The sequence below is a fragment of the Delphinus delphis genome, chromosome 9 (assembly GCF_949987515.2).
Source record: "Delphinus delphis chromosome 9, mDelDel1.2, whole genome shotgun sequence".
Taxonomy (NCBI): domain Eukaryota; kingdom Metazoa; phylum Chordata; class Mammalia; order Artiodactyla; family Delphinidae; genus Delphinus; species Delphinus delphis.
Genome location: NC_082691.1, coordinates 10,896,106 through 10,923,168, shown reverse-complemented (window position 1 = coordinate 10,923,168; position 27,063 = coordinate 10,896,106). Strand labels below are relative to the sequence as shown.

General features: G+C 51.5%; 1 protein-coding gene across 1 annotated transcript; it reads right to left on the bottom strand.

Annotated features, from left to right (window-relative positions):
• Nucleotides 1-325: 325 nt before the first annotated feature.
• On the bottom strand, nucleotides 326-27,063 carry NPC1L1 (NPC1 like intracellular cholesterol transporter 1). Its single transcript, XM_060020161.1, has 19 exons — nucleotides 26,634-27,063; nucleotides 24,115-25,640; nucleotides 21,704-21,804; nucleotides 21,180-21,352; nucleotides 20,816-20,944; nucleotides 20,224-20,406; nucleotides 18,989-19,103; nucleotides 18,734-18,861; nucleotides 18,151-18,288; nucleotides 17,810-17,899; nucleotides 8,870-9,060; nucleotides 8,582-8,706; nucleotides 7,862-7,988; nucleotides 7,642-7,697; nucleotides 6,369-6,519; nucleotides 5,928-6,159; nucleotides 5,656-5,769; nucleotides 5,416-5,578; nucleotides 326-3,558 (listed from the first exon to the last, which is right to left on the bottom strand). Exons 1-19 carry the CDS (start codon nucleotides 26,685-26,687, stop codon nucleotides 3,359-3,361), a joined length of 3,996 nt encoding a protein of 1,331 aa, XP_059876144.1. The 5' UTR covers nucleotides 26,688-27,063; the 3' UTR covers nucleotides 326-3,358.

Sequence of the window (27,063 nt, the reverse complement as noted above, 5' to 3'; positions counted from 1 at the left end):
CCGCAACGGGAGAGGCCACGACAGTGAGAGGCCCGCGTACCGCAAAAAAAAGAAAAAAAAAAGAAACCCAGTCTCATACAAATAGTAGTTTGTCTTTTTAAATAAATGTGAGTATTATTCTTGGAAACTACACCAAAATTCGACAGATTGTAGTTTCTCAGTGGTTAGTTGCAATATGGAAGCTGAAAACCCAATCAATAAATGTTTCCTACTTTGTCACATTAATACCCATTGGTCTATCCTATACTTTGAATGGAACTTTGTTCGTTCACAATCTAGCCCCCGTACACCCAGGGCAAGGAGAGACCGAAGAAAGAGGCAAACCACTTCAGATTGGTAGGCGGCAGGTTTAATAAGCAAGGGAAGTAACTTACAAGGCTTGCCTGGGCAGCCACTCTGCCAGAATCTTAAAAGTTTATACAGAAGCCTTAACTGGGTTCAGTCACCTACACTGACTGGATGGTCTCATCAACACCTTACTCTCTCAAGGCTGTTTCCCTGAAAACAGCTCCCACTGTGGGAATGGTAGGCAGAGCATACATTACAAGGACAGCAGAAGGGGTGAGGGGTCTCCTATTGCCTGGGTCCAGCTGGAGGGTCAACCAGGGATAGTGTTCTCTTGATTACCCGCCCCCAACAATCTTTTTTACACACATGATTTTGTAACACCAGAATGGAAGGAAGAATGTGACGCAAGAATCTAACTGTATTAAAAATGTACGAAACAGCCTCTCTGAAAGGGGTGGTAGAAGAAGATGCTGACCTAAGTAACTTTGGAAATGAATGGTGTCTGGAAGACTAAAGGCTAAAGGAACTGTACATAGTAGACACTTCATTCTAAGGTGGTTTTCCACAGGGATATGAGTTATCATTTCTGAGACTACTACATATGTACAGAGGAAATGAACAATTATGTAAACGGTGAGGGTGGTACAGCCGGGCTTCTCACTATTGGCATGGGAAGCTACAGATAAGCAAGAGAGCAGTCTAGAATGATTCGCGTGGTTATGGGTTAGAGGTGGAGGCATCAGCATAAACTCCTGTTTAGCTTAATATAGATACAGATGGCTACATATAGCAATATTTATAGAAATGTGTACATACATGGGTCAGTGTACACACGTTTCCTTGCTCTCTCAGCTGAGAGGACCCAGAAGCAACAATGCCCCAGCAGCAACGCACACACTGAACACCCAGATCCTGGTTTCTAATCCCATCTCCAATAGAAGGGCTAGAACTCCTGGGAGAAACGACTGACTCTAGGACTGGGGCAGAAATATACAAGTTGAGCCTGGATCATCTTATAATGCCAGAAAGTAAGGAAGTGCTCAAAAAGGGGAAAAAATTCCACAGTGATGGGAGTATGCCAAAGGGACCCAGGAGCCAATTGAAAGAGCTCCCAATGGCCAAACGTGGAACAATTTGAGCCTCAAATAAAGTAGTATATTAGAACCCAAAGTACAAAATGAGTATCCGTGAGTCCATACTGATATAGATATCATACCGAATAAATAAATAAATGGAGAGGAATAGACAATTTTCCTGTTCAGAAGAGTTCCGAATAAGTTATGTAAACACCCCACCTGCCAGGAAGTGGAACATAACTCCCCCCTCCTTAAGTGTGGGCTGTGCATAGCGACTTCCGTCCAAAGAGCACAGCGTGGAAACAGGTGCAAGATAACTGTACAGGGAAGACGCCTGGCCGTTGCAACCTCAGCCAGGTGGTCAGAGTCAGCATCACAGCGATGAGTGGTGGCGACTGCAGGCACCTTTGGCACGATATGCTGAGAACGGTGCTCTGCCTCTGTGGTCTCCCTCCCAAAAGCCCATCACCCTAGTTTAATCAGGAGAAACACCAGACAAACCCCATTTGAAGGACATTCTATAAAATGCCTGACCAGTCTTCAACTGTCCGGGTCATCAAAAACAAAGAAAAGGAGAGTCTGACAAACTGTCACAGCCCAGAGGAGCCTAAGTAGACATAACATCTGAGTATTATGTGGTGTCCTGGATGGGATCCTGGCCCAGAAAATGGACACTAGATAAAAGCTACAGAAATCTAAACAAAGTATGGGCTTTAGTTAGTAGTAATTATCAGTACTGGTTCATTAATTGTACACTGACAAGTGTATTATACTGATGTAATATGTTAGCAGGGTAAACTGGGTGGGGGGCATACAGAAACTCTCTGTACTATCTTTGTAATTTTTCTGTAAAACTATTCTAAAATTTAAAAGTCTTCTTTTAAAAAAGTGTTTTTAAAAAAGGGATAATCACCCATAATCGTACCCTCCTGCCTCTCAAAAGTAAGTGGAGCGTTTTGTTGGTATTGGTGCAGGGAGAGAGGCACCCTCATCCACCGCTGGTGTGAACAGGGCAACCTCTCTGGGAGGCATTTGACTGTATGCCGTTCAGTGCTACAGCGATGGTAGCGCCCCACACATAGACAGGAGACGTGTAAGCACGTACTCAGCACAAAGGTCCATGGTTCCATACCTGAAATCCCATAGGTGAGCTGAATTTCAGGATTTAGAACATTTTTTAGAAAGGTAATTTGATGCTTACAGTACATTAGCTATTAGACCCCAGGAGGATCTGGGGCAGCAACACGAAATCAAACTCATTAATGCACTGAAACATATGACTATTCACAACAAGTTGGTTGAACAGTGTAAGTATCCTATTTATAAAGTATAAATAGATACATCTTGTCTGATCAGTTTTTGCCACCAAATGAGTTTGTCCCAAACTTACAGGAGAAAAAGAGACAAACACAGTAGGTTTTCAGAGCTTTGGGAGCTCTGAATTCCACAAAAGTGACTGTGGACTTATAGCAGAAAAATAATTGGGGACAATGTGATTGCCCACTAGCTGGGCAATGGATAAAAACACCGTGTTCGTTCACACAATGGAATGCTGTGTCGCAGTTCAAATGATTGGACTAGATCTCCACGTATCAACATGAATAAATCAAAACAATGTATGTTGCGTGCAAAAAAAAACCACCTCATTGCAAAAGGATAGGTCAAGTATATCGATTAAGGAAAACTTTTAAATGTGCAATAATATTATATGTTTACATACACAGAACTAAAGTTTTAAAACTTGCATGAGGAGGACACACGTCAAATTCAAGAGGTGGGTCAGGACCAGATCACACCCACGCCATCGCGCGCCACCTCCATCACAATCGTGTGTCCCTGTGGGTGAGACCTCATGGCCAGAGGGTGACCTGTCACGGGCACTCCTGTGGGGACAGCCTCTCCCAGGCCCTGAGGGGGTCAAGGGACCCCCACAGAGGAGCCCTCATGGCCCCTCAGGTCAGGGCCGATGAACTTGGACAGGGGCTCCGGCTCCATCAGAGCTTCTGCCTATTGTGAGGCGGAGAGCTACCCAGGCCACCCTCGCTCTTGTCAGGACATTCAAAGCCGTAGTTGACATGGACACTGTTGGCCGTGCTCGTCGGGGCAGGGCGCTTTGACCAGGAGGCCGCCTTGGCTGCAGTCACCTCCTCCTCCTGCTTCTGCAGCTGCACCAGAGCTGGGTTGACATCAGGCCCTGCAGAGGGATAGGTACAGAGGACCACGGTCAGGGAAGCGTGTGCTGGATGCGGGGCGCAGGCGTTTGCTGTGGCCTAAAAAGGAAGTTCCCGAGAGCGAGAGCTAAGCCCGAAGCCCTCCACCTCCACCACTGCCCCTCGCCCCAGCCCTCGCTCCACCCTACACCTAAGTGCCAGTAGCCGTTTCAGCCGCCATCTGCACCCAGCCCCTGGCCCACCTGCCTTCCAGTGCAGACCCCTGCCATCCGGGGATCTTGCAGGGGAAGCCCCCAGACACCCATGGCCTGTGACTGCCACCCCCTCCTCTCTTCATGGACACCCTGTGCAAGCGCTCCTTGCTGAGAGAAGCCGTTCCTCACTCTGTTGTCAGACTCAGGTCAGGGAGGGGCCCGGGGGTCTCTGCGCCTGCCACTCGCCTCTCTGTCAAGATCCCAGGCCACTCTGAGGGGGCAGGACCTGCAAGCTCCTTCCTCATTCCCGGCCACTCGGAATCTCCAAGGGGTGGCCACGACCTGTGGGACCTGTAGCTCCCCAACTGGGTGACCCCTGGGGCTGTCCTCCTCGCCACCCACCATCCCCAATACACTCTCCTCTTCCAAAGGGGGTCAGGAAGTTTCTACAAGATGCTGGTGCCTTAGGTAGGGGTGCTGGAGCTGTGTGGCCTCCAGATACACTGCGTGTGACCAGCTCTGTGACTGGGGTGGGAGTCTCAGTTTCCTCATCGGTGAAATGGGGATGAAAACATCACCTACCTCCAGAGGTGATAAGACGATTAGTGCACATATATTAGAGCACAAACACACCCTTCTGTAAATGTTTTCTCTAAAATTACCATTGTTATTATTCCGGGTGTCAGGGAATGGTGCAGCATTGAACTGCTCTCAGCTTGCCCACCGTAACAGGGGGGATGCTTTGTCCTGCGGGCCCAGTTTAAATCTCTGTGGGTGTGGGGCGGTGGAATTCCCTGGTGGTCCAGCGGTCAGGACTCCGTGCTTTCACTGCCGAGAGCACGGGTTCAATCCCTGTTCGGGAACGAAGGTCCCGCAAGCTGCCCAGCGCGACCAAAAAAAAATCTCTTTTGGGGGACGGGGTGTGTAAATGACTGTGCTCAACAATGAGGAAACAGAAATGCACGTGTTGCTGATAGGAGTTTAAATGATAAAACGTGCTGGAGGGCGTTAACCATTGGCATGAATAATCAACATTCACAGACTGGACTTTCTCCAGGAAATATTGGAGGATGAGGTCAAAGATTCAGCCACAAGGATGGTCATCGCAGCATTGGCAATAACATGGGAAGTCAGAAATAGTCTAATGTCCAGCAGCTGGGAGCTGGTTAAATGGATTGTGGCTGATCCATAGGAGAGGATATGTTTTTCGACTGCAAGGAGTCACCCATGAGTGAGTCATGAAATCAATTTCGCAGATAACACCAGCATTTTTTTAAAAATCAATGATAGACTAGAACAGAAAATATCCAAGGCTTCTCCGGCAGTGTCATTTTGTGAAATGCTTGTTCTACTCCGCCTGTCCGTGTCCGTGCCTGTACACATCACCTCTCAGTGTGAAAATATATTTCCTGCTGAAAGTCACGATCAAAAGTTCAACAGCACACAGCACAGACCATACGGCCACTGAAAGTGTTTGAAACACACATCTGACAAAAAAAAAAAAAAGATGTTTTCACATGTTAAGTGAAAGACCCCAGTTTTTCCAAGCCAGGAGGAACTGTGTGCTCACAATCTGGGCAGTGACTGTCCCGAGTAAGCAGGGCTGTGTGTGTTCGTGGCATTTTGCCTGTGGCCTGGAGTCATGAGGGAGGGGCCTGGCAGTGTCAGAGGAGCCCAGGCGCTCACCCAGGTAGCTGAGGATGACCGGCAGGAAGACCAGGCCATGCAGCAGGCCCAGCACAGTGATGAGGAGGTTGAGGCGGAAGAAGAAGATCTGGATGAGCTGCGCCTTGGCCAGGCCCAGGACGAGGATGCCGGGCAGGTTGGTCATGGCCACTCCTGCGAACACCTGGGGGTCACAGGTGGGCGTCAGGCTGGGCACGGGGCAGCCGGCCGAGGGCTAGGGGAGGCAGCCCATCCACTCACCGCGCTGCCCATGGAGATGGTGGCCTCCTTGGCCCTCTCAAGCCGCGTGGGCTTGGTGCTGATGGCAAAGGAGCGGGTGATATGGGACACGAACTCCACAGAGATGCCCACCGCCTGTGGGGAGAGAGGGGGCTTCAGCCACAAAAGGGCGGGGGCAGGGGTCTCCACCCAGACCAGCGGGCAGCACCTAGACTCTAGAAAGAGCTGGGGTCGTCCTATGAGGCCAGCACCCCTCCTGCCCTGGAGCCCCGCCCCTTCGGCCAGCAGGTTACCGTGACCAGGTTGATGAGGGACACAGCATTGTAGCTGATATCCCACAGGGTCATGAAGCCCACAGTGTCCACCAGGATCATGATGATGGAGAACAGGTTGAGGAGGCCGGAGCAGATGTCCATGCCCAGCAGGAAGCAGCAGACAGCGAAGGTGGGCAGCAGGCAGACGGTGAGCATGAAGAGCCCCTCAGGGACCACGGTCAGGTACTGCTCATAGAACACGTTGGTGATCCTGCGGGTCGCAGGGCACAGTCACCGCTCCATGGCTTCCCACGCCCACTTCAGGATGAGCATGCAGCTAGGGGAGGGTGTCGGGGGGCCCGGGCCCAGGTGCAGCCCGAGCCTCCCTGCTGCAGCCCATCCCCACCCAGCAGCCGCCCTCACCAGCCCAGCACCCTCACCCGGGCCCACCTCCCTGCATCCCAGTGCCCAGGGACTCACGTGTAAGGGAAGACCTCGAAGTCTGGGTCGGTGCCTGGCACCTTCCGCAGGTCGGCGGTGATGTTGGCTGCCAGCGCCCGAGCTGCCCGCAGAGCCTCCGTGTAATCCTGAGAGTTCTTCAGCGGCTTGTGGTAGGCCATGAACCGCGAGGCTGCAAAGGTCAGAGCCTGTGCCAGGTGCCCTCAGAACCCCCAAGGGATAGCGCCCGGCTGGGTTCAGGGCTCTGCCGCCACCATTTGGGAATTCTTAATACATTTTGAGCAAAGGGCCCAGCATGTTGGTTTGGCCCCAGTCCTGCAAACTCTGCAGCTGGTCCTACTGCCGTGCAAGACTCAAGTCCCAGCCCTGCCTCTGAAGGACAGAGCTTGCAGAGATCTCCCAGGACTTCCTGGTGGCGCAGTGGTTAAGAATCCGTCTGCCAATGCAGAGGACACGGGTTACAGCCCTGGTCCAGGAAGATCCCACATGCCGCAGAGCAGCTAAGCCCGTGTGCCACAACTACTGAGCCTGCACTCTAGAGCCTATGAGCCACAACTACTGAGTCCATGCACCACAGCTACTGAAGCCCACGTGCCTAGAGCCTGTGCTCCACAACAAAAGAAGCCACTGCAACGAGAAGCCCAAGCACCGCAAGGAAGAGTACCCCCCTCTCACCACAACTAGAGAAAGCCCGTGCGCAGCAACGAAGACCCAACGCAGCCAAAAATAAAATTAAATTAAGAAAAGAAAAAAAAAAGGAGGGATCTCCCAGATGAACCCAAATGCTGCTCTGTATGGTTTCAAAACATGCATTGGATTTTTAAAATTCATTTAATTACTTTTCCAATGTACATATTCCTATAGGAAAGGACCAGAAAGGGAGTCAGAAAAATGGAAACAGCTGACTTAACAGAGCTGTGCATCAGGGCACCCACTGGGTAAGTCAATAGTCATTCATTTAACCAGCTGCCCACTGCCCACATCTGGGTGTGACTTGTGCCTGAGAGAAGAGGATGTGGGTGGCTCCCGGGTGTGGCATCAGCCACTGAAAAGTCCATGAACGTCACACTGACCTTGGATTTGGGGGTGGGGAGAAGGAAGCAGGGCAGAAATGGGGTAAAGTCTGAGGCTGTGGAGCTGGGCAACGTGACCTCTGAAGATAGGGCCAGGGAAGTTAGAAGTCCCCCATAAAGGAGGAAGGAGAGAAGGTTCGAGATGGAGCTGTTCCCTGGGACTCGTGGGGCCCCTGGAGCAGCTGACTCTGGTCTTCCCCTCCAGTCGAGGCCGTGCTTACCTAAGACCTGCCCATCTGGGCCCAAATTCACGGAGGTGCTGTACGCTGCCAGGCCGCTGCAGGGAGAAGACCAGAGCAGGTTAGCCAAGGATCGGGCCCCCTCCATGTGCCTGGCCTATGGCCACTCCCAGAGAACCCACACTGCCTCCTGCCCCTCTGTGCCCCTGCCTTGGGCGCCCACACAGCTGTCCTCCCTGGTGGACCCGCCACCCCAGCCTACCCTTTGGGACATTTGATGTTGGGCTCATCTTTCAGGAACCAGGGAAGATACTTGTGGAACTGCTCCACTGATGGCCGGACAGACCCTGCTGTGTGTCTCATGCAGTTCTTCAAGCAGGCCAGAGAGTCTGCAGAGAGAGCAGAGGCTCCAGGTGGCGGCACCCACAAGGCCAGTCAGCGCCCCCACTGCCCACCTTGTGGTCCTTTCCCATCATGATCCCCACGCACTGCCACTGCCGCAACAGGCATGGGTACTTCTGGAGAGATTTGCGTTTGTCTCTAACTATGGGAGGAGTTCCCCTCTCAGTTATGGAAACAGCTGGTACCTATGAGCAAGTGAGGAAGAGAAGTTTGGGACAGAGAAGCAGCCACCACGGGGCCTCCCCGCCCCGCCTACAAGCGCAGCTGCTCCGGGGTAGGGCCACGTGCCGACCCCAGCTCTCACTCGACTCCCTCGGCATGTGAGCAGCAGCCTGCCCAGCGGGTGTGGGCACAACTCAGCAGGGGCATGAGGGGGTGATTGCCTGGTGGGCCAGCTGGGCGTCCACACATACGGGTGCAGTCCCCCACACCTGTGCACCAAGACGGGACCCCCCCGCCCCGACTGACCCTGCCGAAGAGCGGGAGGGGCTAAGAGATCCTCCACCAGTCCTCTCCTTTTTCTAGCCCCAGTTTCCCCAAGATGTAGTGGGCCCTGAGCCCCCAGAGGCCCCATACTCACTGACAGTCGAGGGGCAGAACTCATCTTTATTGGGGCCAAAGACATAAAGGCGGCAGCAGGAAGGTGAGGACAGCCAGTCAATGAAGTCGTCCACCCAGGAGGAGGCAGGGATGGCCAGGTAAGACCTGAGGGTCGGGGAGAGGAGCTCAAGGGACAGGACCACACAGGCAGGCTGCGGCGGGTCCTTCCTACGGTCCAACCTTCACTCTGGGCCTCCCCAGGCACATGGCAGCAGGTGGGCAGCAGAGCAGGGTAGGGGGACAGACAGGGGTGGGCTGGGGCACTCACTCATCAGGGAACTCGGCGGCGTACTGGATCTTCTGGGTTAAGGAGAAGTTGTTGCAGCCTGCGCTGGAGCAGATGGCATTCAAACCTGCCTCACTGGAGAAGTTGTAGCCCCCAGTGGTTACAAAGTAGACTGGGACCCCCACCTCAAAGTAGCGGTTCAGAAAGAGGAAATAGTCAAGCAGGTACGAGTCCTGGAACAGAGGACAGTCAGTGAGGCCAGGGCCAGACACACCCCAAGAGCCTCACTCCAGCAAATGCTCAAGAGGTACACACACAGAGGTGCATGCTCACAGGGGTACAGAGATACGTGCTCACAGAGTCACACATACGGTTCCATTACAGATGTACATGGTCAGAGGTGTGCCCATGGAGGTACACACTCCAAGGCACACACATCCAGGTATAATTACAGGTACATGCACAGAACACACTCATGGAGGTACATGCACAGAGCATCACATGCCAGCCTGCATGAACACACTCTGACACACACACAAACATATACACATAATTTTACCCCTTCTTATCATCTCCGGTTTGGTACAGCCACAGGTCTAACAAGTGACCACAGACTGCACAGACACGCACATGTAAACACCCATGTGCACACCCTCAAGGCCATGTGCCAGGCATCTGCATGGCCTGTTCCCTTCTCCTATAACGTAAAACCTCAAAGTGACATCAGGGATGATGTTGGAATAGGAAGAACCAGGATTCCACCTCCCCACCTAGACTCCAACTGCACTGGCAGAATCTGTCTGATGTAACTATTCTGGAATTCTGGGGTCGATTGAGGGCTTGAAGCTTCCAGAGAAAGGCTTGGATGGTTCTTAGCATGGTACTGCCTACTCATCCTTTATCCTCCCAGCCTGAAGCAGGCAGCCATGCACACATTCCGGGAACAGTTTGCACACAGCTTGCAGGATCCAGGGTAGGCTATAAGGCCCATCTCTTAAATATCAAGGATATGTGTTCTGATTACTCATTGCTGCTTCTGATATCCGTAGAGCAGACACAGAGTCAGGCACCATTAAAACCTTCACCTCAAGCTGAAGTTACTTCCAAGATATTTAGAGAGCAAGTGCTTGATTTATTGTTTTTCCCCTTCATATCTCCCTTTTTCTCCTTTTGAGAGCCAGACGTTCAAGAAACATGACACTCAAAATCAACCACAAATACAGGGGAATTTAAACAGTCACTGCTCATGCCCAGGGAAAGGTGAAGGCTCAGAAAAGATCTGGAAAGACTTTAACTTTACATCTCAGGCTGATCTCCATGACAGAGACATCAGTAACAATTAAGTTTTTAAAAATAAATAAATAGGGCTTCCCTGATGGCGCAGTGGTGGAGAATCCGCCTGCCAATGCAGGGGATATGGGTTTGACCCTGGCCCAGGAGGATCCCACATGCCGCAGAGCAACTAAGCCCATGTGCCACAACTACTGAGCCTGCACTCTAGAGCCCGCGTGCCACAACTACTGAAGCCCATGCACCTAGAGCCCGTGTTCTGCAACAAGAGAAGCCATGACAGTAAGAAGCCCGCGCACCGCAATGAAGAGTAGCCCCCGCTCACTGCAACTAGAGAAAGCCCACGCACAGCAACAAAGACCCAACACAGCCAAAAATAAAAACAAATAAATAAATTTATAAAAATAAATAAATAAATAAGCAAACCCTGGGGAAGGAAGAGAATCTGATCTCTAGAGTTACTGTGGACTCTCAAATGTCCATTTTTCAACAACAATAACAACGAAAATCATAAAACATACAAAGACTCAGAGAGATATGGCCCATACCTAGGAACAAAAATTAATCAACAGACACCATCCCTAAGAAAGACCAGACAATGGATTTATTAGACAGAGACTTTAAAACAATGATCTTAGAGATGCTCAAAGAGCTAAAATAACATATGGACAAAGTCAAGAAAACGATGTATGAACAAAATGGAATGATCAATAAAGAAAAAACATAAAAGAGAACCAAAAAGAAATTCTGGGGCTGAAAAGTACAATAATTAAATAAACAATTCACTATAGGGATTCAAAAGCATATTTGAGCAGTCAGAAGAAGAATTACCAAACATGAAGATAGGACAATTGAAATTACCAAGTGAAGAAGAGAAAGAAAAAAGAATAAAGAAAAATGAACCTGTGGGACATCATCAAGCAGACCAACATACGCATCATGGGAATCCCAGAAAGAGAAGAGAGAGAAAGAAAGAGGAAGAAAGATTATTTGAAGAAATAACAGCCAAAATTTCATAAATCTGATGAAAGATATGAATATAAACATCCAAGAAGCTTAACAAACTCCAAGTAAGATAAACTCAAAGAGACCCACACCAAGGCACATTACAATTCAGCTGTTGAAAGATAAAGACAAAAAGTGAATTTTGAAAGCAACAAAAGAGAAGAAGCTTATCATATACAAAGGATCCCAAATAAGATTATAAGCACAGTTCTTATTAGAAAACTTGAAGGCCAGAAGGTGGTGGGTTTGTATACTCAAAGTACTTAAGGGGAAAAAACTGTCAACCAAGAATCCTACTTCTGGCAAAACCGTACTTCAGAAATGAGGGGAAGATTAAGACATTACCAGATAAACAAGTGCAGAAGGAGTTTGTTGCCACAAGACCTGTCCTGCAAGAAGCACTAAAAGGAGTCTTTCAAGTTGAAATGAAAGGATGCTAGGGTATAACTCAAAGCCATATAAAGAAATGAGGATCACTGGTAAAGGTAAATACATCGAAAATTATAAAAGCTAGTTTTATTGTAACTTTGGTTTGTAACTCCATTTTTTTATTTCTACATAACTTAAGAGACTAATATATAAAAAATGATTAGTCTGCATTTTTGGATACACAGTACATAAAGATGTAATTTTGTGATAGCAATGACTAAAAGGAAATGGAAAGGAACTGTATAGGAACAGATTTTTTCTATGTAATTCATGTTAAACTAGGATACATTCAACAAATTTTAGGATATTTAATGTAATCTCCCTGGTAACCACAAAGAAAATAGCCATGGAATATACACAAAAGGAAATGGGAAAGGAATTTAAGCATTTCACTATCAACTAAACAAAAAGAAGATAGTAATGCAGGAAATGAGAGACAAAAAAGCTATAAGGTGTATAGAAAACAAATAGCTCAATGACATAAGTAAGTCTTTCCTTATCAGTACTTACTTTACATGTAAATAGACGACTCTCTCCAGAAAGAAGTCAGAGGTTAACAGAATGGATAAGGAAAACATGATCCGACTACATGATGTCTATAAGAGACTCACTTGATATCCAAAGTTGCCCACAGGTTGAAAGTGAAAGTATAGAAAAAAGATATTCCATGCAAATAGTAGCCAAAGGAGAGGTGGCTATCCTACTACCACGTAAAATAGACTTTAAATAAAAAGGTTACGAAAGACAAAGAAGAACATTATATATTAATAAAAGATTCAACAAAGCAAGAGTAAGTGTGTATAAACAGTTATACACCTAATGAATGACCATCAAAATCTATGAAGCAAAACTTGATAGAAATGAAGGGAGAAATAGAAAGTTCTACAATAATAGTAGGAGAGTTCAATACTCCAGTGTCAATAATGGTAGGACACACAGACAGAAGACAATTAAGGAAATAGAGGGCTCGAACAACACAATAAACCAACTAAATCTAACAGACATATGCAGAAACTCTCCCCAACAACAACAAAATACATATTCCTCTCAAATACACATGGAACATTCTCCAGGATAAACCATGTGTTTGGCCACATATTAGATCTCAACATTTAAAAAGATAGTTATCATATTATGTATATTCTCAGACCACGACTACATGAAGTTAGAAATCAATAACAGAAGGAAAACTGAAAAATTCACAAACTTGTAGAAATTATACATCACACTCTTAAACAACCAGTGGGTCAAAGAACAAATCAGAAAGGAAATTAGAAATTTACAGATGAATGAAAATGAAAACATAACATGCCAACACTTATGGGATGCAGTGAAAGTAGTGCTAAGGAGGAAATTTATAGCTATAAATGCTCACAGTAAAAAAGAAGAAAGATCTCAAGTCATCATCCTAACTATACAACTTATAGAAACAGAAAAAAAAAAAATGACTAAACACAAAGCTGCCAAGACAAAAGAAATAATAAAGATTGGAGCAGAGATAAATAAAATAGAGAACAGGAAAACAATATAGACAATCAATGAAACCAAGAATTGGTTCTTCAAAAAGTTTAACAAAAGCAACAAAGATTTACTTACGTCGACTAAGAAAAAAAGAAAAGACTCAAATTACTAAATCTGAATTGAAAGTGGGGACACAACTACTGATTCTACAGAAATAAAAGGAATTGTAAGTAAGTACTATGACCAATTGTATGCAAACAAATTGGATAACCTAGATGAAATGGACAAATTCCGAGAAACACAGAGCCTACCAACACTGTGAAAAGAAGAAATAGAAAATCTGAATAGACCCATAACTAGTAAGGAGTTTGAATCCATTTTCAAAAATCAACTCAACATAGAAAAGCCCTGTACCTGATGACTTCACTGGTGAATTCTACCAAACATTTTAAGAAGAATTAACACCAATACTCCTCAAACTCTTCCAAATAATTGAAGAGGAGGAAACACCTTTAGCTCATTCTATAAGGCCAGCATTGCCCTAATACCAAAGCCGGACAAAGACACTACATGAAAAGAAAGACTACAGACAAATATCCCTTATGAATATTGATGAAAAAAAATCCTCAACAAAATACTAGCAAATTGAGTTCAACAATATTTTAAAAGGGTTATACACTGTGACCAAATGGGATTTATCTCAGAATTCAAGAGTGGTTCAACACATGAAAATCAGTCAATGTAATACACCACATTAATAGAATGAAGAGAAAATCACATGATCATCTCAACTGATGCAGAAAAACTTTTCACAAAATCCCACATCCTAGGAATTCCCTGGCAGTCCAGTGGTTAGGACTCAGCCCTTTCACTGCTGTGGCCCGGGTTCGACCCCTGGTTGAGGAACTAATATCCTGCAAGCCATGCAGCGTGGACAAAAAAAAAAAGAATTCCACATCCTTTTATGAAAAAAAAAACTCAGAAAAGCAGGAGTACAGCAGAGTTCCTCAACATGATAAAAGCCATAGATATGAAAATCCCACAGCTAATATCATACTCAGTGGTGAAAAACTGAAAGAATTTCCTCTAAGATTGAGAACAAGATAAGGATGCCTGCTTTCACCACTTCTATTCAACATAATACTGGAAGTTGTAGTCAGAGCAGTTAGGCAAGGAAAAGAAATTAAAGGCATCTAAACTGGAAAGCAAGTAAAATTATCTCTGTTCATAAAATACATGATCTTATATACATATATAAAACTTTAAAGATCCACCAGATAAAACCCGTTAGAACTAATAAATTCAGCAGAATTGTAGGTTACAAAATTAACACACAAAAATCAGTTGTATTTCTATACGTGAGCAATGAGTAATCCAAAAAGGAAACTAAGAAAACAATTCCATTTACTATAGCACCATAAAATACTTAGGAATTAACTTCACCGAGGAGGTGAAAGACTTATACACTGAAAACTAAAAAACATTGCTGAAAGAAATTAAAGAAGACAGAAATTGAAAGACATCCAATATTCATGAGCTGGAATATTTAATACTGTTAAGATGTCAATAGTACCCAAAGCAACCTATAGATTCAATGAAATCCCTCTCAAAATCCCAATGATTTTTTGGCATAAATACAAAACTCCATCCTAAAATTCATACTGGAATCTCAAGGGACCCCAAATATTAAATAATCTTGGCAAAGAAGAACAAAGTTGAATGACTCATATTTCCTGATTTCAAAATTTACCACAAAGATACAATAATCAAAACAGTGTGACTGCAAAAAAAAAAAAAAAAAAAAAGTGAAATTTTGGGGCTTCCCTGGTGGCACAGTGGTTGAGAGTCTGCCTGCCGATGCAGCAGACACGGGTTCGTGCCCCAGTCCGGGAAGATCCCACATGCCGCGGAGCAGCTAGGCCCGTGAGCCATGGCCGCTGAGCCTGCGCGTCCAGAGCCTGTGCTCCACAACGGGAGAGGCCACAACAGTGAGAGGCCCGTGTACCGCAAAAAAACAAAAAAAACAAAAAAAACAGTGTGGTACTGGCACAAAGACAGACACATAGACCAATGGAATAGAACAGAAAGCCTAGAATTAAACCCTCACATATATGGTCAAATGATTTTTGACAAGGGAGCCAAGACCATTCCCACCAACAAATGGTGCTGGGGAAACTGGATATCTACATGCAAAAGAATGAAGTTGGACCTTCAAAAATATACATAAATATATATATAAATCAACCCAAAATGGATCTAAATTTACGAGGTAAAACTACAAAACTCGGAATAAAACAGGGGGAAAACTTCAGTACATTGGATTTGGCAATGATTTATTGGTTTGTTGTTGTTGTTGTTGTTGTTTTTGGCCATGCCACAAGGCTTGCGGGATCTCAGTTCCCCAGCCAGGGACTGAACCCGGGCCCTGGCAGCAAAAGCCCAGAGTCCTAACCACTAGACCATTAGGGAACTCCTGGCAAAGATTTATTCTTGAATATGACACTAAAGGCACAGTTAACGGACAGAAAAATAGACAAATTAGACTTTATGAAAATTAAAACCTTTGGTGCCTCAAAGTACACTACCAATAGAGTAAAAAAGCAACCAACAGAAATGAAGGAAATATTCACAAATCACATATCTGATAAGGGATTGATTATCCAGGATACCTAGAGAACTCTTAGAACTCAACAACAAAATCCAATCCAATTCAAAACTAGACATTTCTCCAAAGGAGCTATACAAATGGACAGTAAGTACATGCTTAACATCACTAATTGTTAGGGAAATGCGAATCAAAGCCACAATGAGATACCACCTCACACCCATTAGGATGGCTATTATCAAAAAAGAAACAAACAAACAAACCAAAAAAACCCAGAAAACAAATGTCAGTGAGGATGTGGAGAAATTGGAACCCTGTGCGTTGTTGGTAGGAATGTAAAATGGTACAGCTGCTGCTACGGCAAACAGTATGGAGCTTCCTCAGAAAATTAAAAACTAGAATTGCCATACGATTTAGCAATTCCATTTCTGGGTATACACCCAAAATAATTGACAGCAGGGTCTCAAAGGGATACTTGTAAATCCGTGTTCATAGCAGCATTATTTCACAATAGCTAAAACGTGGAAGCAACCCATATCCATCAACAGAAAAATGCTTAAGGAAACTGTGAGGTATATGCATTCGTATACATATGAATATTCTCCAGCCTTAAAAAGGAAGGAAATTCTAACACGTGTTACAACATAGCTGAACCTTGAGGACATTATGCTAAGTGAACGAAGCCCATCACAAAAGGACAAATAGCGTATGATTCCACTTACATGAGGTGCCTAGATTAGTCAACTTCAGAGACAGAGGGTAGGATGGTGGGTGCCAGCGGCTGGGGGGAGGGGATGGGGAGTCAGTGTTTAATAGGGACAGAGGTTCAGTTTTGCAGGATGAAAGGGCCGTGGAGATGGATGGTGGTGAGTGTTGCATAACAATGTGAACGTACTTAACGCCACTTTAAAATGGTTAAAATGGCAAATTTCATGTTACGTATATTTTACCAGAAGAAAAAAACGGAGAGAAATAAGTTTTATAACCTCATAAAAAACAAACAAATCTCCCCCAAAGAAAAATAAACAAAGGGCATAAACAAAACCTCAGCTGGGTCTGGCAGCCCATCACCACCTTCCTTCTCGCTCATCGGCTCTGCCCACCAGGTCCCTGATGCCCGTCCTGGGAGCCCTGGGGACCCTCTTCTCTTCGGCCCTGTGAGCAGCCCCCAGGGCCACCATGGGTGGCAGGGTCATTCTGCACCCTTGCTGGCTTTGCTGCCTCCTCTTCCTCCCTATGGTGGCTCGAAGGTGCCGTCCTGGCTGTCAGCTCTCCTCCCACCTCATCTTGCTTCCAAGGCCAGCACCACCTGCAGATGGCTACCCAGACTACTCATCCCAGGGCTCCTGCCAGCAACTGGACTCCCATCACCCTGCCCAGGGTGGCCCTGGGTGTCCGAGCCCTCATGACGCTCTGCCTCCCCTGGAGCGCAGGCACGCAGACTTGCTCTCCCCCAGCCACCAGCCCACACCACCTCTGGTTGCACGTCCAGACGAGCCTCTCCGATGTGTGCTTGCTGGCACCAGCCTGGCAGTCAGCACCCTTCCCCACCCCCGAGCCCCGGCCTCCCGCTCTCGGGCTCTACCGCCACTCCTCCCCACACCCAGTCACTCCCACACCCAGGAAATGCACCTGGGTGAGCCCCAGCCTCCCACGGGTCCGTGCCGTCACCCTTGCTGCCTTCCTCTGCAAATCCCACTCATGCTCAGATGCCCCTTGATCTCTCCTCTGCCCAGGACCCTCAAGCCACAGAGGTCTTTCCTTCCACTCTGCTGCCAGCCTCCAAGAACTCCTAGTACCTGGTGGGGAGGGGCTGCCCCGGCTCACCTAGGAAGAAGCCCCCGACCCTCATGGGCTGCTGTGGAGCCCAGGTCTGAGGATGTTGCGTGCCCAGCAGAAGGCAGGTGCTCAGCGAGCCTGCCCTGACAATCATCTCGATCGGCTCCCATGGCCAGCCCCTCGGGTGCCTGGTCATCTCTCTCTCGGGGCCTGGGGCTGGCGCTGAGCTCCTGCGCTTTCCATCCATGACGTGGCTTCTCTTCCCAGCTCCACGTGATGAGCGGTCCCACACTCCTACCACGCCCCTGCTCCATGCCGCCCCACCAGTTGTGTGCTGCTGACCCTCCCCACGTCCCTGGGGGCCGAGGGCAGGGGAGGGAGGGCACCCATGGGTGGCCCCAGGGCCCGCTCACCTTGGGCAGGGCCAGCTCCTGGTCCAGCCCCACTTTAACGTAGCACATGAAATAGAGACTTGCTCCAAACATGGCCAGGAAGAGCAGCAGCTGCGGGGGGAAGCGCTGTGTGAAGGCCTCCTGCCCAGCAGCTCCCCAGGCTGGGTCTGGGCGGGGTCTCGTGGGGAACATTCTGGAGTTGGGCAGGCTTGAATCTCAGCCTCCCTCTTGCTTCAGCTCCTGGACCTGGGCAAGCTCGACACCCCTCCAAAGATGACGGGCGAGGCGAGGGTCCAGGCTGAGCAGACCCCTGTCCCCGGGTGGTGCGAGGCCCCCCCAGCTTCCCCTCTGTCCCCACTCACCACGACCACACGGGTGAACCGGTGCAGCAGGAACGGGACGTAGAACTTGCGGAAGCATCGGAGCAGTAGCCCCTCGTCCTGGCTAGGCGGGGGCAGCTCCCGGGCGCTCTTGCAGCAGCAGACGTCCAGCCGGGAGGCCTGGAAGGAGGCAGGCACTCAAGGTGGCCCCAAAACAGACCCCAGGGACCACCTCCCTCCCATGGGGTGGGAGAGCCACCTTCCACAGGTGGCCCGTGCCAGCACCACCCAGTGGGGACATGCCACTGTGCGTTGCCTTTATCTCTATTTTCTACCTTGATAAAACACCTTTGAATTTTGCACCATCACGGAAACAGGAACTCCCTCCCTGTCAGTCTCTCATTTATATTTTATGTCATGACCTCGTGTACTTTAGAAGGTTTGATCATATTCCCCCAAATTACCAAAATGAGGTTGCTTTGGGACGTTGGGGACTACGTGGCCCAAACAGTCCAGCACTCTGTTGCCGCGCTCAACGCCACACTCTGAGGCTTTACTTCTACACAGTAAAGCCACCCCAGCCCCAGCCAAGATGGGGGTCCCTGGCTCTCTCCACCTCCCCTACCTCCTGCCTTCTGCTGTCAAGGGAGAGCAGGGCCACGAAGGCTGACATCTGCAGCAGGAAGTCGAGAAGCAACGCAAAGCCGGAGGTCAGGGCAAAGGTCCGCACAGCTGGCATGGGGGTCAGAGCTCCTGGTGGGGGAGGGGACCAGGGTTGAATCTCAGGGCCCGGCACCCGCTCAGACGGTACAAAGGGAAAGGAGGCTGCCAGCCTCCAAGAACTCCCCGTACCTGGTGGGGAGGGGCTGCCCCGGCTCACCTAGGAAGAAGCAGATGGCCTCGGAGAGGCTGCAGAGCAGCATGCTGGGGGCCACTCTGCCCAGGGCTCGGCCGATGTGGGCCTCCCGTCCCTCCCCAGGCCTCCGTGGCAGTCTCTGTGTGGGGATGGCAGGGACACGGTCAAGATCCAGCCAAGGGCTCTGTCCCTTGCAGGCCAGCAGGGAGCTGGCGCGTGCCACCCGCTCCCCCGGGCACGGCCATCGCCTGGAGACCCAGCCAGGCCTGAGGAAATGGCCCCACCCTCCCCAGTGCGAGCAGACCCTGCCAACACTGTGCTCGGCCACATCTTCCACTTCTCAGGGTCTGGCCCAGAGAAATGCGTGGCACGTCTAGGGATCATCCTTGCTCTGACCCATCGTGGAACCCTGAATGTTCACTAACAGGAGAGGCTAAACGGACCCTGACTTGTCCTTCCATGGAATGCTACCTAGTAGCACAAAGACAGAGGTGGCTGTGTGTGGGACAGAGAAGAACAAACCTGACTCCATATTGGATCTCTAACCTTTGTGCTCTGTTGCCTGTGCTTAGTCATGCTGGCTCTGAATCTTTCGTTCAAGAGTGTTGCCTATGGCCTGAAATATACATGATGGCCCATTCTCAAGGCTCTGACCTTTAAAGGTAGAACACTTTTCCATTCACACAGAGATAAAAAAAGTTGCAGAGCAGAGTCTAACATGTGTCTTGTTGGAGGTTTATAGGAACATTGTGACCAGACCTACATGGACAGCTGCAAGAACAAAGGATTCCTGGCACCAAAAAGTTTGTCACAACAAGCCACACCCCCTCCCCTTTTAGTATAAAAGAAGCCTAAATTCTAACTCGGGTAAGATGGTTCTTTGGGACACTAGTCCACCACCTTCTCAGTCTGCTGGCTTTCCGAATAAAGTCACTATTCCTTGCCTCAACATCTCATCTCTCGATTTATTGGCTTGTCATGCAGCGAGCAGTATGAGCTTGGGCTCAATAACGTATGTGCTGTGTGACACTCTTACCAGACAGTATGTGGGGCTGACAGAGAGCAAGTTCAGGTGACACAAATGGTATGAATACATTTATGTGAAAGATAAATAAACGCAAAGCACTGTTTTCTACAGGAATTGTACACATGGACATCAGCGCTTAGGAAGAGGCCGTAAGAAGCCCAGCAAACCCATGCAGGGCTGCACCTGGGCATGTAGGGGCAGCTGGGGCTATGCAGAACTCCTGCCCCCTTACCTGGTACTCGAGAACGAAGATGAAGATGTTGTCGGCCCCCACGGCGAGCACCAGGAATGGTACCACTTGCAGGATCACCAGTGAGGAGGGGACACCCAGGTAGGATAAGAAGCCCATGGAAGCCATGACTGCTCCCAGCACCACAGCCACCCCGCCCAGGCCCAGCGTGGCCTTGGAGTCCACCTGCAATGGGATCAGGCTCAGCCTCCTGGCTGCGGGGCTGCCCTATGTGCCCCCAACCCGAGTTAGAGGAGGGCAGAGGGCAGGCTTGCTCCATGCTTCTGTGTTTTGGCCGCTCCACAGAGCCATCCTCCCAAGGGCAGGCCCTGTGAGCCCGCCACTTCTTCCTCAAGCATGCATTGTAAGACAATGGAAATATTAGCTTTGCATTTGCACAAGTTGGGGGTGGGGTATTGTCAGGGAGCAGAATGAAAACTTTCGAAACAGAACACCTCAAGAAGCTCCACCCTTTGGGGGAGCCACTCTGGGTGTGTCCACTCTGCTGTTTTGAAGTGCTCTGGAAAGCAGGTTGGAAAGGTTCTAAGCACCCCGATGGGCCATCCCCACCCTCGCTGCTCCCCTCGCTTCTCACCAGTACTCGGCGCCAGCTGGAGTAGCTGCCCAGGGCCAGGGAGATGTACAAGAAGATGACGAGGTAGCTGACAGCGAAGATGGGCAGGTCCTCGGCTGTTGTGCTGTTGATCTCATCCTCCAGGGAGCGCTGTGGACGCACACCCGACCAGCCCCACTGACCCAAGGGCTCGGCCAGCGGGCACTGTGTGCGTGAGCCACCGTGAGCCCCGGCAAGGCTGCGAGAACAGCTGTCGCATCACCCCATCCTCCTGGGCAGGCAGACGCTAGCTAAAGGTCACTCAGGAGGGGCGAGGACATGATGGGGACACAGGACCCCACCCAGAGCCACTTGAACTGTCCTCCCCAAAGCCAGGGGACCCTACCTCCGCCATGAATGTGACCTGGAACACACCAGCCGTCCGACGCTGGAAGGCTCGCATCTCCTCCAAGAAGGCCCCCTCCCAGAGCTTAGCCTGGGCCAGGCGGGGGTCCCCAGGAGGGTAATTGTTGAGGGGGAAGGTCATGATCAGGGCCTCCGCCTCAGAATAGTCCTTCCCTGGAAGGAGAAATGCTCAGCTACCCTCCAAGCGCACCTCTGCTTTCCTCCCCAACCCCAGCCGCACCGCTGTTTCCCCTCCCCCTCCCCTCCTCATCCAAGTCATTGTCGAATGCCTACACCCCGCTTCCCTCTCTCAGCCAAAGGCAAAGTCTATGGGCCCAGGCACAGAACCAGAGAACCTGGGCAGGGCTGGGAGAAAATGAACGGGGTGGCAGAGGAAGGACAGAGGATGGGCGGGTCTGCAGCCAGCCCCAGGCAGCAGGAAGCCCTTTGCCACTCCCATCCTTCTGCCCTTGACTCCTGCCCCGTATGTCCCCTAACTGTCCTCCCGGGGGCCACCCAGCTTACCTTTGTAGCCCCCCACGGCGAGGAAAGGGAAGACGGGCGCCCCGTAGTCAGCCATGCAGCTCAGGGCCAGGGCCGTGCCATCTTTGTAGGTGAGGGGGGCGCTGGAGGGAGAGGAACGCACCTTTCCTGATCCCACTCCCATCTCCGTGGCCCGGGTGCCCCACCCCGGACCCGCAGCGCCATTGCCTGTCCCTGTGGTCAGAACATTTCTGGGCCCAATCCAGAGTGAACTGGAGCTCCCTGAGCGGGGCCTCAAGCTCTCTCTCCCCTCATCCCAGCCTCACCCTCCCGGCTCCGCCATCATGTCCTCCCAGATGCGGCGGGTGGGTGAGCGTCACACACGCTCCCCTGGGGTGGGGGCCAGAGTCTGGCACACAAGCCCCCCGGGTCTTAACCACCAACAGAGCCACGCAGGCCTCACGCTGCCCTTAGCCTCCTCCTCCCACCAGCCCAGAAGCCTCCAGGCCCAGAGGTGGGAACTCCTTCCTTCCTTGGACAGCGTACCAGCCCTGCAACCTTGGGCAGGTCTCCATGCCCTCCACTGAGCCCTTTCTGCGAACACATCACACGTGCGTGGACGAAGCGCTCATTGTGAGCAAGTGCGTCCGTCAGTCACCAGCTGGCTGGGAGTGCTGGTTGCTGTGTGACCTTGAGCAGCTCACCATACCCCTCTGAGCCTCAGTTTCCATGTCTCTGAAATGGGGATAATCGGGCCACCCAAGAATTGTTGTGAGCATCCAAAACCAAAGTAAAGCCAACTCGAGGACTGGAAACCTGGGGTCAGAGCGTCCTCCCTGACCTGCTTGTTCTGAGGGCCAGCCCTGGGGCTGAAGCACAGACTCTGGGAAGCAGCCCAAACTTGGCTCACCTGAAGGGTGGGAGCCCTGGCTCCCCTGTCCAATCCAGAGGTTCTCAGGGTGGCATGGGGGCCTCGGGAGCCCTGGAGACCCTTTCAGGGGTCTGCAAGGTCAAAACTATTTCCATAATAACACTAAGATGCTGTTTGCAATTTTTACCCTTTTTCGATCTCGAGTCTGTGGAGTACAGACAGTTCACGGACATGGCTCTGGTTTCCATATTGCCGCTAACATTTAAGAAAAGATCACTTGGGGACTTCCCTGGTGGTCCAGTGGTTAAGAATCCTCCTTCCAATGCAGGGGACGCGGGCTTGATCCCTGATCAGAGAACTAAGATCCCACGTGCCAAGGGACAACTAAGCCCACACGCCTCAACTAGAGAGAAGCCCACATGCTGCAACTAAGACCCAACGCAAAAAAGAAAAACAAAGATCACTTGCTGAGCTTTGGTGACGTATCAGAGCAAATCCACAATTCTCTGGAAAGGCTATTACAACACTCCTCCCTCCTCTGGCTACACGAGTGTGTGGGCAAGCATTCTCGCTGAGCTTCAACCAACAGGCCAAACGCAGAACCAGATGCCAGGATCCATCCAGCATCTTCTGCTAAGCAAGACCCTAACGAGATTTGCAAAGATGCAGAACAATGCTACTCTTATCACTCCAGATATTTTTGGTACAGAAAGTACCATTATTTTTCATAAAAATATGTTATTTGTGGCAGCATGTAATGGGCCTATTATTATTTTTTAAAGAATTAAGAAATATTTCATCATTTCTCCGTTCTACTTTCTCACGTGGTAAATGTCAGTAGATATAACCTCTATCCAAACCCAAGCTCTCTGGAGTCCTCGGTCTTTTGTCAGAGCGTGAAGGGACCCTGAGACCAGGCTTTTGAGGACCTCTGCCCATTCCAACCCCAGAGAGCCTCAGCGGCTGCCTGCCCACCCACCTGCTCCCCTCCAGGCTTGGTAGCTCTCAGACCTTCGCTCTTGGTCCCAAGGCCCAGCGCCTTCACTGGCCTCCTGTTTGCACCACGGCAAAGTGGACACAGCCGGGGACAAAACCCCAAACAGCGTGAAGGGGTGTAGCTGCAGCCTGCACAAGGGTACCCGGCCCAGGCGAGCAGGACCTAAAACCAGCCCCGGCCCCTGCCCTGGCCCGGGGCACCTCACGGGCTACCCATGGCCCTGCTGGCGTGCATCCAGGCCCAGCACAAAAGCAGAAAGGAAAATAACGAAGCACACCCATGAGCAGGGCCCTCGGATTGCTCTGCGACCCTTAGACCAAGAACATGCAAGGATGGGCCCTATGTCAGGAGTGCTGCAGAAAGACCGCGTGGAGGCTCTGATGGTCGGGTGCAAACCAGCTACAGTGAGCACGCACCCCGCTTAGGGCGTGCGGGTCCGAGAGGGAGCACGGAGAGAAATGGCACGTCGCCGCCCCTGCGACCGAGACCCAGAGCCACACGGGGCCCCTCAGTTTGGGCTGTGTACCTGGCCTGGGCTCCAGGGGGCCCACGCCGACCCCGGCAGCCACGCCCGCGAGCACTCACTTGGCGCAGTAGAGAAAGTGGTCCTTCCAGTCCACCTGGGAGGTCTGCCCCGACAGCGTCTGGTTGGCCGTGAGCAGCAAGCGCGTGCGGTTGTTCTGGAAATACTGCAGGAGGCTGTTGACGCTGCAGTCGGAGAGACTGGCGTTGTGCGGGTTGAGGGGGGCGTAGCAGGTGTCCTGCAGGGAGACGTTTCGCTGCTCCTCTGGCGACCACACCTGCAGGCGCCGCAGCCTCTCCTGCAGCTCCAGCACCTCCAGCAGCAGGTCAGAGGACAGGATCCCACTGAAGTTCTTGGGCCCCAGCAGCAGGGAGTCATACCTGTAGCGGGGCCGGCCAGGTGCCGTCAAGATCACCTGGTTGGTTCGGAAGAAGGGGCCAAAATGCTTGTCGTGGAATGCCTTCTCACTTCGGGCTTGGCTGCTGGGGGCTGACCACAGCTCCACGGGGTCTGTGGTCAGTTCTAGAAAAGCCAGGCCCCCTGCCATGGGCACCACCACAACAGTGGACACCACCAGGATGGTCACTGGCCACGAGGCCACCCACGTGCCCCAGCACTGGAAGCACTGGCTGAGGACGGTGTGGGTGGAGAGGCTGAGCCGGTGGGCGAGGCCGATGCTCGCCTCAGGGCTGCGCGTCTTGCGTTGGCCCTGCTTGGCCAGGCGGGACCACAGGAGGAAGGCGGTGAGCGAGACGAAGAGAGAGCCGAGGATGAGGATGAGGGCCAGGCTCCCTACCATGCGGCCCAGGTAGAAGGTGGGGTCCAGGGCTGGGGGCCGGGCGATGACGGGGCAGGAAGCAGTGCAGTCCTGGCAGGAGCAGGCCGACGCGCCGTAGCCCAGGGACCGGTTGCAGGGCACGACCTCACCGTTCAGAGGTTGCATCACGCTGCCCTCGGCCTGGCTAGGCTCCCACAGGTGAAAGGTGATGTCCAGGGGTGCCAGGCCGTTCCCCGTGTCCCCCTGGAAATTGAGCCAGCGCTGGGCATTGCAGAGGGCAGAGCCGTAGACACCGCACATGGAGCCCACCACCAACGTGGCGGCCGCAGGGATGCGCACCCGGCTGCAGGAGTCATAGGTCCGCTCGGCGAAGCTGCGCTGGTAGTAGGCCTCATAGGCCACCACCGCCCGGGGCTGGCTGCCCCCCTGCCCGGCCACTCGGGTCACGTTGATGAAGAGGCTCTGGTTGGAGCTGCAGGTGTTGTGACAATGCAGGCTCACGAAGTTGTCAGAGCAGGCAGGGCAGCGGGTGAGGAGGGCCTTGGTGACCCTCAGGCTCACGTCCAGGGCCACCAGCTGTTTCGGGGAGCAGCAGGCGTAGGTGGTGTTGGGGCCGGTGTAGAGGCGGGGACAGATGCTCTGCAGGAGGGTCAGGTGGTCACCCGTGACGTGGCGAGCAGGCGTATTGTCCAGGCAGGACACGTTGGTCAGTGAAGCCAGGCTTCCAGACAGCTCCGGGTTCTTCCCGCACTCGTCGTAGAAGGCGCAGTATCCGGGCCGGTGTATGGGCGTGTACAGCTCGCTCTGGGCCTGTGGAACAGGGCAGCATCACCCCGAGCCCCAGCGCCGGCCAGCACCTCCGGGTAGCTGATGGGGCAGCGGGCAGCCAGGACAGGCATGGAGAAGGAAGCAGAGCAGGGCGGGTGAGGGGTGGACGCCAGGCAGGTCCAGGACGCCAGGGATCCTGGGGGAGTGCTGGAGGAGGTGGGGCACCGAAGCAGCACGTGGGGCTCCCAGTGGGGTCTGAGGGTGGTGAACGGATGGGAACAGCCAGGCCTCCACCCTGAGCGACAGGGTCACTGGAGAGAGAGGTGACCTGGCACATCTGCCTTAGCAAGGTCACTCCGGAGGGTAAGGGGACAGTAGTGAGAACGGGGTCACCCAGGGGACCCCTGGAAGCCACTGTGTGGTCCTGCTGAGAAACGATGACCCCTGGACAGGCGGAGGGCTGCTCCAAGGGGCCGTGTGGATGCAGGCCCTGTGCACCTGGGGCACCATTGCCATTGCTGGCGGCTGCCACCGTGCCCAAGCTGCAGCCAGGGCCCCTCTTGGAGATTCTGAGCAGAGCTTCCCCTGCCCTTACCTGCTGGGGGCTGAGAGCCTTCACCCACCTTCCCAGGCGTGCAAATGAGCAAGAAACTTGCGAGGCAAGACCTCCTCCCAAACCTAGATGCTAAATCCTCATTAGGTGATTCTCCCCCTGAACCCATGCCATCAGCACCCCGGGACTGGCTCCTCCTTTAACCTTCCACCAACCGTCTTAGGCCAGGACACCCACAGAGGACCAGGAATGGGAGGCACTCAGTCACACCCAGTCCAGCTACCCCCTGCTCAACGCTTGTGTCCATCTAACCCCACGACCTGAAGACTTGAGCAGCTCAGGGCCCTCGACCTGCACCCCTCCTCTGGGGAGCCTGGGATCCCTCATCTGTTTAGAAACTGCCCCCTCCCCAGACCCCAGGCCCTCTCTCACTGTTGCCAAGCAGCCCCCTGCCCGGGGTGGACATAGGGCCTGGGACTCACCGACTTCAGGAGCAGAGCCCAGAGCAGCCAGCCCTTCAGGCCGACCTCCACCATCCTGGCACTGGGAAGGGGTCAGAGGGTAAGTGAGGCCAGGACTTGGGGACAGCCAAGGGCTGGCTCCTGGCAACACACAGAGCTCACTGCGGCCGTACATATACTAAAACTGGGGACGGCCTACGAGGCAGCTTCCCCACCCGGGACAGTGTCACCCGATTGAGTTGGGGACCAATGGGGCTGAGCGCTGCACCTCCCAGGGCTCCCAGCTGGTTAATGATCCACCTCACTTCTCCCTCCAACCTTTGGCTGCACCCTCTCAGTTGAGCCTCCCGGGGTGTCCCCTTCATCCACTTCCCAAAGTGACTAAGGCCAGAGGACTGAGTGAGCCAGAGACTTCCCGTGAGCTCCCCAAGCGGCCTCTGCTGCAGGAGGT